Source organism: Sarcophilus harrisii, chromosome 4 (genome assembly GCF_902635505.1).
Source record: "Sarcophilus harrisii chromosome 4, mSarHar1.11, whole genome shotgun sequence".
NCBI lineage: Eukaryota > Metazoa > Chordata > Mammalia > Dasyuromorphia > Dasyuridae > Sarcophilus > Sarcophilus harrisii.
This window is the reverse complement of record NC_045429.1, coordinates 423,697,600-423,716,502: the sequence shown is the minus strand read 5'-3', so window position 1 is coordinate 423,716,502 and position 18,903 is coordinate 423,697,600. Positions and strand designations below refer to the sequence as shown.

General features: G+C 37.5%; 1 protein-coding gene and 1 pseudogene across 1 annotated transcript; both read right to left on the bottom strand.

The window, feature by feature from the left end:
• Positions 1-337: 337 nt before the first annotated feature.
• On the bottom strand, positions 338-1,629 carry LOC100921797 (olfactory receptor 5V1-like). The gene is made up of 2 exons (XM_031968713.1): positions 1,617-1,629; positions 338-1,373 (listed from the first exon to the last, which is right to left on the bottom strand). The coding sequence occupies exons 1-2, from the start codon at positions 1,627-1,629 to the stop codon at positions 424-426; spliced, it is 963 nt and encodes a 320-aa protein (XP_031824573.1). The 3' UTR covers positions 338-423.
• An 11,734-nt stretch (positions 1,630-13,363) lies between these two features.
• On the bottom strand, positions 13,364-16,968 carry LOC100921532 (annotated as a pseudogene).
• Between the last annotated feature and the right edge of the window lie 1,935 nt (positions 16,969-18,903).

The following is an 18,903-nucleotide window of genomic DNA, read 5'->3' as shown; positions in this document are numbered from 1 at the left end:
ACCTCTTGTGACCATCTTGGCTAACTGAGCTATCACTGGCAAGGCCTGTACAAATTTAATCCATTTAAAGAGAATTCAATATTCAAGGGAGAGAAGTAAATTACCAATCAAGTTGTCTTCTATATGTAAGGTAATTGTAAGATAGATGGGATCCATACTTAAAAGAAACAATTTACTATTGTAGATTATGGTAGACCAGGGAACATCACCAAATGGTTAGTAAAAAATAACAGTGCATAGTATTTAGTAACTTGATTATAAAAAACAATTTTAAAATATATTGATAGAAAATTTAGAAAAGCATATATCCATTCTGTATCACACATTCACATGTGGAAATATTGCATGTATTCTTTCTGTCCTTTCTAATGATATGCTTTATAACTTCTTTTTTATTCCCACCTTTGGATAGAACACATTGATCTAAATACTTGAACCACGGGATAACAGTTTCCTCAGGGTATTTTTGACTTCCTTGTTCCTCAAGCTGTAGATGACGGGGTTTAACATGGGGGTAACAATGCAGAACAGAACAGAGGCCAGCATGTCCACATCCAGGGAGTAGCCTGAGCTGGGCCGGTCATAGTTGAAGTTGATGGTTCCATAGTAGATGACCACCACAGTGAGATGAGAGGCACAGGTGGAGAAGGCTTTTTGCCGCCCTTGAGCAGACTGGATCTTCAGAATGGCAGAGATAATGAGGATGTAGGAGATAGCAGTGAACAGGCAGGGACTCAGACCAAAGGTGGCACTGGCCACATAAAGAGCCACCTCATTGACTGAAGTGTCTGAGCAAGAGAGCTTCAGGAGCAGAGGGATATCACAGAGAAAATGGCTGATCTGATTGGGACCACACAAAGTGAGAGTTGCTATAAGCCCTGTGTGTGTTAGGGAATTCCCTAACCCACACAGCCAGGATCCAATTGCTAAATATACACAGACCCTTTTGCTCATGAGGACTGGGTAGCGTAATGGATGGCAAATGGCTACAAATCTATCATAAGCCATAACAGCCAACAGGACACACTCACAGCCTGCAAAGGTAACAAGGAAAAAGATCTGGGCCAGGCAACCTTCATAGGAAATGGTCTTCTTCTCTTGGAAGAAGTTCACCAGAATGATGGGGACAGTGGTGGATGTGTAGCAGATGTCCAGGAAAGACAGATTACTGAGGAAATAATACATGGGGGTGTGAAGGACAGGATTGATTCTGATTGAAGCTAATATAAGAATGTTTCCCAGGATGGTTATCAAGTAAATAATTAAAAACAAGAGAAAAAACAATCCCTGAAGGTCAGGGTGGTTTGAAAATCCCAGAAAGATGAATTCCATGACAGTTGTTTGGTTTTCCCTTTCTTTGAATTCCTTAATGGCTGAAAAGAAAAGTAGGAGATACAACAATTGGACAAGAGAAACTGAGATCAATCAACAAGAAGAGTTCACAAGATGAAAACTGCCCCAATCTCTAGCCTTAGTAATGAAAGTTAGCAGAATTGACTTTGGGATCCAACATTGAGTTCATTCTTTCTCCTTTTCAAAGCCCCTTTAGACAAAATACATTAGAAAAATCTCAAATGCTAAGTGCTATATTGGAACTCCGAGGGCATCTCATCCACTTATCTGAATCATTCTGAATCATTCATATGTCATATGAATGACATAAATCATTCAATTACAATGAAAAAAGAAAAGGGGAAGCCAGTAAAAGAAAAGGATGTGAATAGATGCAAAGACAATTCTTCAAACTATTCATTTTTCTTTAATGTAGGAATAGACTATTGAAACAAAAGCAGGCAAAGGAAAGTAAATAAATAAATTACAGTAAAGTAAATAAATAAATAATATATATACACAGACACAAAGAGAGAGAGACAGAGAGAGCACCAATCAATTGAAGAAGGTCAAAATAAATGGTGGTACACATAATCGATACAAAGAAGTATGGAGTTTTGTGAATTTATATGCTAACTCACATAAGTACAGTCAAGCAAACAATAAACACAATGCCTATAATAATAGCAATGGAAAGAACAACCATAGTTGGTTGGTTGTTGATTTTTCTTCTGTAGAATTGAGGATTTATTTGAAATAATGCTTTGAGCATAAGGCTTTCTCAATTTATTGATTGGTTTGTTTGAATTGATTTTTTGGAATTCTCTATCATAAGGGGTCTTGTGACTATAAGGAGGTGCTATCTGGGAAGGGTTAAAGAGAGGTTCACATGGAGAATGTCAGCAATAGGCAAGTAAAAGATAACAATAAAATCTATTCTTTTAACTAGGCCAATAATACAGTGCTCATAATGTGCTAAAGCAGGCGTAAAAAGCTTGATTCAAAAATAAATTTTTTCAGGCTACATTTTGAAAGCAAGGGTAATTAGAGAAGAGATCCAATGATCACAATTAAAGAGAATAACTTTAAAAGAGTAAAGAAAAAAATCAGGCAGAGGTGCTGAGCTCATTTTGCTTTTCTCTTTGCCAAGGGGAATGATCTTTGGACTAGAAAGGAGAGAATAAAAATGGTTAATCATAACTGATTACTGCAAATTCAAACTTTAGATAGATCTATCAGAGCTGTAAGAGAGGCCTGACCTGTGTCCATTGTTCAGACTGGATCATCCACTGCTGGAAACAAATAAGTCTTCATCCCATCTGGTTCTGAAATGAGAGTTCAAGGGATCAAGTAAAGATGTTTGAGAGAAAGAGAGTTGATATCCTGCCTTATTAATGAGATAGGATAGAAACTATGCTATAATTATAAAGATGGTTCTCAAACTACTAAAAATAGTAACTTCTTTGTATGGCAAAGTTATATAGAAATATAGGAATTGTTACACCAGACATGCACAACGTTTAATTGCCAAGAGAATATTTAATGGGAATGCCATTAGTAGAGTATTCAATTTTTGAATTAAGACTATATTTTTTCCCTCATTTCTGTCCCACAGAAAATTCTTCCATCAAAAATTGTTTCAAATACTACCTTCTACATGAAGACTTTTCCTCAACTCCTAAACTGCCTTGAATTTAGCTACTTTATATCTTGGTATATTTATCTTTATATTTGTTCTACTTATGTACCATATGTGTGTATATATACACACATAGCTCCTAGCACTTAGCAGGTATTTAATAAATGTTTGTTAACTGATCATTTGTTTAATTATAGCTTAGTTTCATCTGATTATCAGAGGTTTAACAGTCTTTCTCTTTATTCTGCCTTAGTGATATGTGTAATGTGCTTTGCTCAGTACCTAGGGCATAAGATTTTAGAAAGGATCATAGGAGCATAGATTTGGATCTGGAAAAGATCTTAGAAATCAGTTAGTCTAGCCCCTTCATTTTACAGATGAAGGAACTGAAGCCTAAAGCAACAAAAAGACTTAATGATGATAATAGCTAGCATTTATGTTGTGCTTTAATATCTTATTTTATCCTCATAATAGCACTTTGAAGTAAGTGATATTATTATCATGCCCATTTTACAGATGAGAAAATAGACCAACAGAAGTTAAGCAACCTGCACAGTGTCACACAGCTAGTAAATATTTTGTCTGATATGGGATTTGAATTCAAGTGTTCTTGACTCTATGCGTAGCATGCTATACATGACAATACACAGCTGCCTACATAGGATTTGACCAAAGTTGCACAGTGGTAGCAGAGCCCAGATTCAAATCCAGACCCTGATTCAAAAGTCCATTACACCATGTTCCTTTAAAAGTCCATTCAAAAGAAGAGGACCAAGCTGATAAATGAATCTGAAATCATGCCAAATGGAAATAGTATGAAGCACCAGACAGCTTTAAACTAAAAAGGGAAACGTGGCATCTTCTAAGAATGTATTTGAAGAGCTGTCATGCAAAAGACTTCTTCTGCTTGGCTCTGAAGAATGGATTTCACCGTTGGGTGAAAATTCCAGGAAGGTAGATCTCTGCTCAGTCAGGAAAGAAAATAGAAAGATTTAAGAGTGGAATGTGGTATCCTGAGAGAGCCGGCTCCATGATTCTAGAGTTCTTCCAGCAGAGAAAAGATGACTCAGAAAGGATAGCACAGATAGGCTTGAGACTTTAGCTAAAGGATGATCCCTTTCATTTCTATATTTCTATGACTCAGTGATTTCTGTTTTTAAAAACTTAAACAATTTCATAAAGTATATCCATTCACATAAAATTTCCCAATATTTGGATTAAATAGGGTTGAAGGAGTTTAGGCTCAGCACTCTCTGAAGACCAAGGTTTAATCAAATCCTACCCCTGACTCCTCTGACCTGTATGATCTTGGCCAAATCACTTAAATTCATTTTTTTCATATGAAAAATGAGAGGTCTGAACCAGCTGGCCTCTAAGGTCCCTTTCAGTCCAAAACTATAATCCTATAAGACCACGAACCAGATAAGTATTCTGTTGGTTAAAGTCAGCTTTCAGGTAATCTACTTTCTGCTGTAAGAGTTCAAGGGCAGCTAAGTGGCACATTGTTATACAGCCAGGGTTTAGCTCTAATACTTCCAGTCTATTCTTCTGCCCTAATCTCTCATTCATTCTTACAAAGAAATCACATATTATTTGATTTGATCTTCACAAGGACAAGGAAAGACAAGTATTATTATTATTCCCATTTTGTGGATGAGAAAACAGATGGAGAGAGGTTAGTTGACCAGCTAATAAATGACTGAGGCAGGATTTCTGCCTAGCACTGGACAAAGCAGCTGGACAAAGTCTAGCACTCGAACTACTATCACTTAATGGCTCACATAGCACAAATCACACATCCAGATCACCATTCTATATCACTTCAAGCTGTTTTTATATCTAATATATCTATATCTATAAGCTATATTCTGTAAGAGTTTCAAGCTGGGCATTCACTGTTGCTGATTATTTTCATCCTCTTCCCCTACTGAATCCTACTGAATCTCACTCAAGAATGGCAACTCCAAATCTTTTCTTTCCTTTTCCCAATAAGCTCTCAACCTCTTTTTGACAGCACATGGCCTCACTCCTAACTTAGTGAAAAGACTGATCTCCCTCAGACCTAACATCCTCCAACTTCTCAGCATTATCACCTTCCTTCTCCCACTTTTCCTTGATCTAAGAGGAAGTGTGTCCATTCCTTACTAAGATCAGCTCTTTTCCCTGTGCTCTCAAGATGGAATCTTTTCTCTCCTTTTCTAAAAGCCAGTTGGCAATGCTTCTATCTCAAGAAGCTTCAGGGAGTTCATATATCTCTTCTTTTCCACAATTCTTTCCTATCAGCTTATATAGATATGTTCAAGTTACCTAAAAAAAGTCTTCCCTTAATCCTTCTAGTCTACCCACCTTACCACCCCTTCCTTTACTATCTCCTTCACTGCTCAGTCTTGAAAAAATTGTCTTCTGGGGAATTGGATGGATCTTACTGTGAGTTTTGGAGAAATATATTCTCCAAAGACAAGGCCAAAGAAAGAGAGCTAAGAGATTATGTAAATAGAGAACCTCAGAATGACTTTTATTTCCTTCCTTAGTGGAAATAAGAAGATAAACTTGATTCATTCTCTCTTGAAGGAGGCTTCCGCCATCTTAGAGATTTATTCCACATACAGGCTATTCTGATAAGACTAACTACCAAGAAATGCATTTTCTGATAGGAATAAACCTGATTTACTTTATTAGCTTTACTTTACTAACTTCATTAACTCCTTTGATCCCAAGGCTTACAAGCTTCCTTGTTTCCATTCTGTCTGAAATGCCAGTGGCTAGCTACATTCCAGTCCTAAAAAAGATATAAAAGCCTAATCTGTACCCTATGAAACTAGAATTTCTGTTAGGGAGAAGTGTTTCTTGGTTCTTTAATCAATTTATTTTCAATTGAGTCAAACCAGTCACTTTTTGGCTTCCAGTCTTAAAGACCTCCTGTTAGGTGAGTATCTTCCTGAACTCTCACAGAACCCAGGCTGAGAAACTCCCACAACACTGTCCAATACTATCTTTTCTCATAATATAATCCCTCCTCAAACCTTTGCAATCAGAGATCCATCCCAACCTCTTTACTGAAACAGTTCTCAAAAAGGTCACCAGTGTCTTCCTTTTTGACAAATATAATGGTCTTTTCCCAGACTTTCAACCTCCTTGACTTCTTTACTACTTTTATCCATCAACAAGGCTTTATCAAGTGTTTACTATGTGCCAGGCATTGTGCTAAGTAGAGAGGATAAAAATAAGGAAAAAAACGCATTCCCTCCCTTCAGAGAATTATGCATGCTAACAGAGGAAAGACAACCTTTAAATAACTGGGTACCTAAAAGTGTTAAAAAGTGTATAGAGGAAAAGGAAGATATTAACAATTGGGGAACAGGACCAGGAAAGGCTTCTTAGGGAAGATGGGATTTGAAATTTGAAATTTGAGTCCTATAGGGAGCCTGGGAAAGCAGGAAGCACAGGTGATTGGATATTCTCCCCTCCATGCCGCCACATTCTTCTTGGTCCTTCCATTTCTCTAACTATTCCTCATGATGTGATTGGTCTTCTTGGAGAAGGAAGGATAAACAACCACCGAAACTTCTGAGCTTTTCCACACTTTGTAATAAGAGCATTCTTAAAGGCTAGTGCTTGCTCCTATTCTCTCTCCACATTTTCCTTTAGCAGTATTATTCTCCTTCATTATTTCAATTTCAGTATCTATAGAGATTTTTCCTAAATTTTTGCTGCCCTGACAACCTATCTGAGCTGAAGACTCATATCACTATTCACATCTAGGGCAGATGCTATTCAGGTACCTTAAACTCAGCATGCTCAAAAATAAGTCTATCCTTGACTACAAAGAGGAGGTATGAAAGGCAGCTCTGACCATTTATTTCCAGAGATTGGAGACTATTAGTATTGAACATGAAACATGTGACTATTTTGAGATATTGGTTAGTTTTGCCAAACTAGTCTTTTTCAGTCTTCTTTTTGAGTTTTAATTATAAAATTTTACCCTCTGGGGAATGAGGGAATGAAGGAATACTTTAGGAAATGTAGATAGTACAGTAAAAAAGAAAAGATACCATGTTTTAAATAATCAGCTTATTGTTCCCTAAATCTGTTCTCCTTTTTCTTCCAACATTTCAGCATATAAATACACATCTGTTACATTCACAAAAGGGAAAGACCTTGTCAGAGATGGCTCTCAGATGTCTGTAGTTATTCATTTTTGTATACCTCCTTCTTCCTACCTGCCTGTCTTATAAAGGAATGGTCAGAATCATGGATTCAGAGCTGACTAGGACCTCAGGGATCATTTAATCCAACATCCTTGTAGTAGGGATGAGAAATCTGAAGTCTTGAGAGAATTAATAAGTTGTCTAAGTTCATATAAGTAGTAAATTAACAGAGCTGGGATTTGAACCCAGAGACCCCACTCCAACTCCACTGCTGTTTTCATTAAACCTGTGCTCTTCTCCCTAAAATATTATTAGCAAATAAGGACATAGAGTCTCAGGGACATTATATGATTTGACTATGACCCTATACCTAGAAATGAAGGCAAATCTCAGACTTGGATTTCTATTCTTTATACTGCATTGTTTCTCTAACAATTGGTAGAGGAATAGGGTTTAATTATTAGCTTTATGAAGGTGACTCCTATATGTATATATCCAGCTTTAGTCTCTGTTGCACATCTCCAACTTTTGCTTATCTTGTACTGGATCACTTGTAATCATTTCAAGTTCAATGTCTAAAAAAGGAACTCAACTTTCCTTCCAGATCCATCATTCTTCTTTTAAATTTCCCCACTCATGTACTCATCCCCTCTCACCCAGGGGAGAAAATTCTCCCAATTAGTCTCCTTGCTGCTCCCTCTCCAACTCATCCTTCCCTAAGCTACAAAAATAATTTTCCCAAAACATAATCCTGACCATGTCACTGCTCTGCTTGGAAAAAGCCAATAGTGACCTTGTACTTCTAAAACTTCTAAAAACTTTTGTACCATAGTCACACAGCTACTAAGTATCTGAGTCTGGATTGGAACTCAGGCGGATCCAACTCTAGGACCAGTGTTCTATTTATTGCACTACCTAACTGCCCCTAGAATTAGGATGGTTTCTAAGACTTTCAATTTCTAATATTTTTCTGACTTTTGATGTTTTCTTTTCAAGTTCAATTTCTCTTTTTGAAATGTCATCCATGGGTCCCACGTTATCTTCTAGGGAGAGAAAATTGCTAACTTTTCTTTGTGAAAGGTCAGGGAAGCAGGGGGTATCCCCATTCATATCTTTGAGGATTTGTCTACCTGGGTCCAAGGCTGAGAGAGAGTATGTTTCATGGTCAGCTCTCAGTAAGAGCTTATTTATGAAAGTAGACTAAGGTGCATGAATAAACATTCTCCATTTTAAAACACTTTGCTTGAGCTGCTAATTTCATGGGATGATTCTTTCTTCTAAGAGACAGTTTAAAGGAAATTGCAACCAGGAATGGAATTCCTTGAGCCTTATTCTCTCTTTCAAGCTTTTCTGGAAAACAAAATCCTATTAATCCCTGCTTGAAAATATCTCCCATCCATGCCTTTCTTTTTTCCCAGTCACACCTCTAAAATGGGCAGTCTTATTCATATACAAGGCATTTCATATACACAGGCAGTGCTTGTATTGCAGAAGCCTCTAAACAGATCTTGGCAAGGTGGTAGAGTGCACAAGGTGCCCATTTAAGAGTCAGGAGTTTAAATTTGACCTCAGATACTGATTAGCTTGGTGACTATCAACAAGTCACTTAATCCTGTTTGCCTCAGTTTCTTCATCTGAGGAACTGAAGAAAAAAATGATAAAACAATCCATTATCTTTAACCAAAAAACCCCAGAGTTTTCAAGGGGTCACAGATAATCAGACAAAACTCAACAGTTATTAAACAGATCTTGCTTTCTCTGCTCTCTCCTTCATAGGTGATTAATATTCCTTGTGTGGAGATCCGGTCATGTTAGCTTTCAATTCAATACCTTTAGTGGCTTTTCTTTGCCTACTGAGTAAAATTTCTTGTCTTTTGCCTGCCATTCAAGGCCCTATACCTTCTGGTGAGATTCTATTTTTTCCAGCCTTCATCTATTATTCCCTTTTAAAAGCTTTACTCTCCTACTAAATATGTCCTGCACAAATGTATCCTTAGGTTTATTCACAGGATTGATTACCTAGTTCTAAATTAGCCTGTTGCTTCTGCCTGATTAATTTTTCTCTATGCTTTAAAACCAAACTCAAAACCACCTTCCCCAAGAAACTTTGCTGTTCCTCCAAGTGCTAGTGCCCTTCCTGCCTAGGACCCCTTATAGTTATTTTTTTGTGCATATTTCCAAGGCATTCATTTATTATTGCATAATAAGTTATCAAATGGATCTTATCCATCTATTAGATTGTAATTACTATGATAAGGCAGGGACTAATTTCTTATCCAAGCTCTGCATTTCTCTCCCATTCTCTATTCACCTAACTTGGTGTCTGCACCCAGTAGGTACTTGAAAATAGCCGAGTAGAATTGAAGGATATGCTGTCTCTAGCCATTTGGACAAGAAAATGCTTTTCCTAGAAAAATAAAGGAAAAATTCTCCTACCTCCATGCTATTGCATAGAAAACACTTCTCTAAGGATACCCTCCAACACAAGTTCAGGGACACGGGCAATTGTGGATCCAATAAGGAAAAAAAAATATCTTTTTAAAGAAAAGAAACAAAATGTCAATGTATAGACCAAGGTTAAGGCTTGTGTTGCCAAAAATCTCCATGAAAAATGAAAAACTTTTTCTGATCTTAGTCACTGTCCAACAAATTATAACTTTAACTGATTTTTTAAAAAATTAAATTGATTATATTTTCTGCTGCACTGAAACTATGACCCTAATCAGTCTTAGTTTCACTTGTGATAAAGATATGTTTTTGCCCATATAATTCTTAGGATTAAAAAATCAAATGACTTCAGAAAACTCAAGAAAAAATTAAGAATTTTATATTCATTAAACAGCTGTCACTTGCCCATATTCCTTCTTGTTTTTTTCTTAAAAAAAAAAAAAGGGGGGGGGGAACGTATGAAAAGGATGTAAAACATAGAGGAGGAACTGAGGGTTTTGGGGTGGAAAGGAAATTAATTTTGTGAGCAAAAGCAAAAAGCTCTTACCTTAGTACAAGAGCTGGAGGGGAGCCAGCAGCTGACAGCTCCTGCCTCTTGCCTAGAATAGGATGATTAGGGCTATTCAGTCATCCCTTCTCTACCTTGTCTATAATCTCACATCATCTGAGGGTTATACCTGTGTGATATGAGGGACACCCGCCTAGAGTTTCCTAATTATAAACCAGGTTGTTTTCTATTCATGTGGTTAAGCCCTAGAGATCTAAGGAAACCTTATTCACAGTAGGGAAAACCTTCAGAAAAGAGAGTTCCAAAGGCCATAGAGAGGTCAAGGAGAATGAGGATTAGGCAAGGACACTGGATTTGGCAACTAAGAAGTCTCTGGTGACTATGGAGAGAGCAGTTTGGGTGCAATGATTAAGTTGGAAGTGAAATTGTGAGGGGTTAAGAAAAGAGTGAAAGAGAAAATGAGAGACACCTGTTATAGATGACCTTTTCAAGGAATTTAGCTAAAGAGAAGAGAACAGATATAGGATAATATTGGAGGTAGAAGAATGGAGTGGGAGTTTTTTCAGGATAAAGCAGACATGGACACATTTGTAGGCAATAGGGATAAACCAATTGAAGGAGAGTGATTAAAACTAAGATGAAGAATGGGGATGACATAGAGGGCAATCTGTTGGAAAAAATGGGATGGTATAGCTAGCAATGAGACTGCTTCATCATATGAGAAAGGCATGAAGGAGGGGGAAAGGGACAGAAGGCAGCTGAATGAGAGGAGATGAAGAGGGGAGGAGAGACTTCATGGTAAATGATCTCAGTGAGTCAAGATTCTCAACAGAGGGAGTGAGGGGTGAAGGAGCCATGGAAATTTGGAGGATGGATAAATAGTTTGGAAGAACCACTACTGAGAGTGGAATGGTGATATGGGTTAAGAGTTAAGGAGGATATAGGAAGATTGATCAGCAGCTGTGAGGGCCTAGTGGAGTTGTGTAACATAAGTTTGTAATAAATCCAATCAGAATCATTGAATAATTTTCTCTACCGTCTTTTATAGCACATGTGTATGGTCAACAAATGGTGGGAGTGACTCAAGCTTGAGGATTGAGCAGATATGATTAGGGATATGATAAAGGGATTAGGAATTCAAGAGAGAAAAGTATAGAATTGAAGTTGAGATAGGAAGGAGAAGAGAGAGCAGCTAGTGCAGGGGAGGCCTAAGAGAGAACTGAAAGACCAAAGGATGAAAGATCATAGTGTTGATGTTGAGAAAGGTTTCATAAGAGAAGGCAGAGAATGAGGTAAAAAGCCAATAGATTATGGTCAGATAAAGGGATTTTAGAACCCTTGCCTACAACGGTAATACATCTGTGAGTAATAGAAAGTTCAAAGATATGACCATCTTTGTGTGTGGATGAGATTAGGTGAAACAGGTGATAGAAGGTAAATAGGTTGAGGAACTGAGCAATTAGGATATTTGAAAGACAATCAATGTATATGTTGAATTCCTCTAGAATAAGAACAGGAGTTGAAGAGGAAAGAAAAATTGTGGGCCAAGTATGTAATTTATTGAGGAAGGAAGGGAAGTGACCTGAGGGTCTGTAGACAAAGGCTACCAGGATTTTGATTGGGTGATAGATTTGAATAGCATAAACTTCAAAAGAAGAGAGGGTCTTTAGTGATGGCAGAAGGGGAAGAACCTGGAAGAGGCAATGGGAAGCAAAAAGTATTCCAATTCCTCTGCCTCAGTGAGATAAGGGGAATGAGTGAAAGAGCAGTTAGTACTGGAAAGGTAAACAAGGGAGTAATGTCATCAGGGAGGAGTTAAGTTTCAGTAAGAGCTAGGCAATGAAAGGAGTGGAGAAAAAAAGATTTAAGATGAAGAAAAATTTATTGTCTATGAAACAGGTATTCCAGAGGGCACATTAAAAGGGAAGGATGGAATTAGGATGAAACTTTGGGATGGGAGAATTGAGAAGGACAGGAATAAGGAATCAGGTGGTATGGAGTATGGAATGGAGTTTGGATAATCTATGGAAGGTGTATGGTATGACTGTTAAGAGAATGTTTACTCCTGAGAAGAGAATGCCTGTTTTTTACCCTCAAGGAGAGAGACAGCAGAATACAAAAGCTTTAAAGACAAAGGGATGGTTGTTTTTTGCACTGGAAGTTCTTCATATTGCAATTGAGTGACAGGACTGACAGAAGCTTGCTGTATTCTGGTATGGATTGAAGTGTTGCTAAAGGGCAAATGGTAGGTGCCTGGCCCAGTCTGTGCTAGTCTTTCCTTAGGAAGCAAGCAACTGAGCAAGAGATTCGATTCAATTCAATAAATAATTTGTTAAGCACCTACTGTGTGTGAGGCACGGTGCTAAGTCTGGCTATGAGGTAGCAACAAGAAGCCATACATTCCCTCTACAGATGAAAGGCTTCCAGCCTGGCTCCTCACAGCTTTTCTTAAGGAAACATGTAGCACCTTGCAAATGGAAAGTCCAAAGCTAATACACTGGTGCTATTAGGATAGTCAATACATACAAATAAAGCATCTGTATTTCTCTTCTGTATTTGAATGATACCCTAAGTTCTCAGCAAATTGTGAGTTTCAGTCAACATAAACTCAAAATTCATATTCCCAGGCCCCCATTGTTGTGTTTCTTTTACCAAGCAACCAGATGGCTATTATTGAAAGAAAGAAAGAAAGAAAGAAAGAAAGAAAGAAAGAAAGAAAGAAAGAAAGGAAGGAAGGAAGGAAGGAAGGAAGGAAGGAAGGAAGGAAGAAAAGGATAGGCAGGACATACTATTAATCACAATTTAATAGACAGCAGTTATAGAAAGTCTATGAAACAACTTCATTTGTTTCCAGGATCAGCATTTGATCTCTTGTTACCACTTCTTCTCTGTCCTTGACTCACTAACCTATCATTGTCAAGAGCTGTACAAATTTTTAATAAATTTACCCTACCTATCCTTAGGCACCTCATGATAAAAAGAGTACAGTGATCAAGGTAAAGAAGTAACCCGCCAGTCAAGTTGCTTCCATTGCTATCCATATGTGGGGTATTTGTAGGGTAGATGGCTATTTACAGTTAAAAGATTCAAGCTATTGTTGTAGAGATTGTTGCAGACCTGGAAAAAGCTTTAAAATGGTTAATAAGGATAACAGAACATAAAGTTTAATAACTCGATTAAAAAAATTAAATTTGTTAATAGAAAATTTAGTGAAGTATATATGCATGTCTCTGTCACACATTCACATGTGGAAATATTATGTGTATTATTTCTGTCCTTTCTAATGATCTACTTTATAATTTCTTTTTTATTCCCATCTTTGGATGGGATACATCGATCTAAATGCTTGAGTCGCTGTATTAATACATGCCCTTCAAATTGTTTCCTTAGGGTATCCCTGACTTCCTTGTTTCTCAGACTGTAGATGATAGGAGTTAACATAAAAGTAACAATACAAAAGAGGACAAAAATCATAATGTCCATATTCAAGAAGTAATCTGAGATGGGTCAATCATAGTTGAAGATGACAATTCCAAAGAAGATGACCACCACAGTGAGGTGAGAGGCACAGGTGGAGAAGGCTTTTTGATGCCCTTGAGCAGACTAGATCTTCAGGATGGTAGAAATAAGGAAGATATAGGACATAATAGTGAATAGGCAGGGGCTCAGACCAATGGTAGCACTTGATACATAAAGTACAGCATCATTGGCTAAAATGTCTGAGCAGGAGAGCTTCAAGAGCAGAGGAATATCATAAAGAAAATGATTGATCTGGTTGGGACCACACAAAGTGAGAGCTGCTATACGCCCTGTGTGTGTTAGAGAATTCACTGTACTGTATAACCACGTCCAGCTGCTAAATATGCACAGACTTTCTTGCTCATGAGGATTGAGTAGCGTAATGGATGACAAATGGCCATAACAGCCAACAGGACACACTCACAACCTGCAAAGGTAACAAAGAAAAAGACCTGGGATAGGCAACCTTCATAGGAAATGGTCTTCTTTTCTCAAAAGAAGTTTACCAGAATGATGGGGACAATAGTGGAGATGTATCAGATGTCCAGGAAAGACAAATTACTGAGGAAATAATACATAGGGGTGTGAAGGACAGGGTTGATCCTGATTGCAGCTAATATGAGAGTGTTTCCCAGGATGGTTACCAAGTAAATAACTAAAAACAAGAAAAAAAACAATCCCTGAAGGTGAGAATGGTAAATATCAGGAAGATGAATTCCATATTGTAGAGGACCACAGATAGTAGGGGAACTCTGGGAAAGGTATATTTGAAACAACCAGAGAGTTTACTCAGTGTGATTGATGAGATAATGATTCTCTAATTCACATATACTTAGTGTGATGTAATGATGTAATCACTCTAGTTGGCATATACTTAGTGTGATATGGTGATATAATGGCACATGCTCAGTGTGCAGTAGTAATATAATCATACTAAGGTATTTAAGGGCTGAGAGGGCTTGAAATAGAGGGACTCCATCTTTGACCATCCGCGTGGTAGCTCTCCTGCTTTCATCATTCCTCCACCTAACACCAAGGCTCATCTAGAGATCCTCCTAATAGACATTACACCATATCAGTTGTTTGGTCTTACTTTTCTTTGAATTCCTTAATAACTGAAAAGAAAAGTAAGAAAGACAAGTTATACAATAAAAACTGAGACCAAGTACAAGAGTTCACAAGGTGACAACTGCTCTCACCCTAACCATAGTAATAGCAGTTAAGCAGAATTGACTCTGGGTCCCAACATTGAGTTCATACTTTCTCCTTTTCAAGACCCTTTTACATCAAAGTACACAAGGAAGAATCTAAGACTTACGTGTTACTCTGGACCGCAGAGGAAATCTAGTGCCCTTTTCTGACCAATCATACTGAAGGCACAAATCATTCAATTACAATGAAGAAGAAAACATGGAGCCAAATCTGTGAGCAAAAAATCACGTGCTGACTCTCCTCCTTCTTTGGCCTTGGTTTGTAGTCTTTTCAAATTAAACAACTTACCAACAATGCAGTAAGTGACCTTGATGGCGTTTTTACCTTTGTTGAGGGTATCTGACAATGTTGCTGAAAACTTCATGAAAAAGCAAGTAAGCACACAGCCTTGCTTCCCTTGCTGTGAGCCCTGTGTGCATCAAAGAATTCACTAAACTATACAACCATATGCAGCTGCTTTTAAATATGTTGGCTGGAAAAGTCTGAAAGGATTGTCTATTATCCAGAACACAAGTAAACATTTTGCCATGAAATTGCTACACAATGCAGATGAACTTCACTGGGCAACCTCATTTTGACATAATTTTCCACAATTCCTCACAACTGACAATATCAAAGGTCTTGGTCAAATAGATGAACATTATATACATAGCTCTGTTCTTCTCCTGGCATTTCTTTTGGACTTGTCAGGCAGCAAACATGATGTAGACAATTCCCTGGCCCTTTCTGAAGTCACACTAATTCTCAGATAGATGAACATCTTCCAAGCAAAGAATCAACCTATTAAGGAGTACTTTGGCAAGAACCTTGGCAGCAATGGCCAAGGGACAGACCCTTCCTACTATTGTCACAGGACAACCCATTTCTTTTACCTTTATCGAGATGGACAATCGAAATATCCTTGAACTCCTGGGGGATCACCTCCTCTTGCCATTTAACCCAGAAAATTTTAGACAGCATTTTTTTATGAGCAGTGGACTCCCTGTATTGTACATCTCAGCTGGAATAGAATCAGCACCAGGAGCTTTGCCAAATGAAAGGAATCTAATGGAATTCAAATGGCATTCTTCTTCATTTGAAAATTTAGCTAGAGAGGGCATTGACTTCCTGCTGAGTATACAGTCAGTGGCTTCCAAGTTGATTAATGATGATTTATTGAAAACCCTATACAAATGTTCAGCTTATCTCTTCAGGATCATGTGCTTATCATTAATGAATGTGGCTTCATTGGCACTGAGTAGTTGAAGTGCACCATAGGTCTTTGATCCATATGTAATCTACTTGGGCATCATAAAAGAACTTTGGATTATTACTATCAGTGTAAAACTAAATTTCATTTGCCTTCTTGATGACCCAAGAATTCTGTCTCTCTTTAAGCTTATTTTGTACTTTACTTTAGACTATGTTAAATCATCTAAAACTGGAAATGGAAATGGAAAAACTATCCTGGAGGTAAATCCTGTGTTGTTCTTGTTTTTCATTTACCAGCTTCTAAATTTTACCACCATTTTTGTCAAAACAATCTTGATATTTGTGAATGTTCTGGCCCAGATGAATAAATGCAGTGCTCCGCACCAATCTCTGAAAGCTGCTCACTCCTTTTCTGCTCCATTGTTTTCATGCATGTTGACTCAGTTTTCCTTCCAAGTTAGCAATGAACTGTTCCTGCTCAGAGAAGTCCTCTAATCTGATGACATTAAATCTTCTGGTTGTTATTTTGTCTTACAGCTGCTGCTTTTGTGGAATGAGAATATTTAGCTTCAAAAGGATAAGTCTATGATCACTCCAGCACTCTGTGCCACACACTGCCTTCATCATTCTTAAATACTATCTGTCTTTTTTCCTTACAATGATACATAATCTATTAAATGTCAATGTTTGCTGTGAAGTGAATCCATGTAGTTTTATTGCCTTTAGGTAAATGAAAGTAATGTTAATAAGGAGAAATTTATGAGACACACAAGTCTTCAGTGGGAAGCAACCATTGCTGTTGCTGCTTCTGATTCTTTCCTTCCAAGAACTCCCTGTCACATCTGATAATCTCTGACTATTCTTGCCTTAAAGTCACCCAGAATTCTAAGCTTCTTGTCTTTTGGCACATTAATAATGAGGGCCTCCAGGTCTCTATAAAGAAAAAAATTAGCTTCATCAGGGTTAGTCATGGCGGAAGCATATGCATTTGTTATAGTAGCCTGGCACTTCCCTGAAATTGGCAGTTGCATAGTCTTGAGCCTGTCATTCATTCTTTTTGGTAGGTATACAGGCTTGTTGACTAGATTAGTTTTCATTACAAAACCTCCCAGCTTCATGATATTTCCCTTTCCTGTGGCCCCTCTAGAAAAATGTGTATTGAACTCTAACTATGGTAAGCTATCTTTCATTTACCAATTTTATTTCACAAAGAATAGTTATTTGGAAGGAAAACCTATTAAGTTCTCTCACAACAAGAGCAGGTCCTTCTTTCAGGTCTTCTAGATCTTGTATTGTCTATAAGCATGCATATATTCCATGTATCAGTGATGAGTAGAATCATCTTTGCAAATTTTTTTTACAATTCCTTTTTGTTGTAATCATAGAAGGTGAACAAGGCAGTCCTTCAAAAAAGGCTGCTCAGACCCCCCAGGTCTGAGCCCAGGGGGCTGCTGAATCCACTGTTGCTTCTAGTGAAAAGACAAGTCTGTGATCTGAGCCATCCAGTGGGCAAGGTTGTGACTACAGCTGCCAATGTATCCACACATGCTGCTTGATCATTTGCCTATCACCAAAGGATTTATGGGAGGATAAAAACGGTAAAATGGTAAAATGGTATGGGCAATGTCTTTTGATTTGTGCATAAGTGAATTTAAATGAGGAGGCAGACTTGGATGAAGTTTTGACTTTATTCCCTCTTCTAGAGTCATTGAAATCCAGTGGCAAAACAAAATTCAGAATGACTCTGTAATCCCTCCAGATACAGTAGATAACCATGGTGACTTACTTGCTTGACCAAACTCTAAGCACTCCACAGCATTGTTTTGTTGTAATTGGAATAAATTGTTCTCATCAGTTCATTCCAAGGGGAGAATTTTCACATGCTTTTGGTAGACATTCCTCCAGATCCACTGAAGGTTTTGAGGGTAGTTGGTTACCTTCAAATCAATTCTTTAAACTGGTTCTAGAATACAGTAATAATAATGCTCTAAAACTGGCATTGAAAGTTTGATACAAAAATACACTTTTTTCAGACTATGTTTTGGAAATAAGAAGAATCAGAGAAGAGATTAAATGATCAACTTAATAGAAAAACTTTAAGAGAGGACAGAAAGAAGGCAGAGATGCTGAGCTCATTTTTCTTTTTCTTTTTCCAAGAATGATCTTTGGATTTGAAATAATAGAAAAAAAATGGTTAATCACAACTGATCACTGCAGATTCAAACTTTATACATATCTATCCCACTTGGATATCAAATGAGAGACCAAAGGATCTAATAAAGCTGTTTAAGAGAACATTGATATCCTGCCTCATTAATGTCACATGCTGTGATCATAAAAGTGATCTTCAAACCCATTAAAAATAGTAACCTCTTGGTATGGTATGGGGATAGAGACATGGGGATTAACATACCAGATATAATTCATAGCCTACCCTGCCCAATGTTCAGTCAACAACAGAATACCTAACAGGAATGCCATGGTAGAACATTTTTGACTACTAGGAGTTCAATTTTAGAGTTAGGTCTGCATTTATTCCTTTACTTCTGCCCCATGGAATTCTCTTCCTTGAGGAATTGGTTCAAATGTCACTTTTAATATCAAGGCTTTCCTGATCACCCTCATCTCCTAAGTGCCTTGAATTTCACTCCTTTGCTTATATGTGTTTTTATCCTTATATTTGTCTATTTATATACATATATACGTACTTATTCACATCTATTTGTAGAGATATAGATCTGTACATGTATATCTATATCTATATCTATCTGTATGTATGTATAGCACAGTGCCTAATACTTTTTAGATACTTAATAAGAGTTTACAAATTGATTAATGGGGGGGAGGGGTTTGCAGCTAGATGGTGCAATGGCTAGAGCATCAGCCCTGAAGTTAGGAGGACCTGA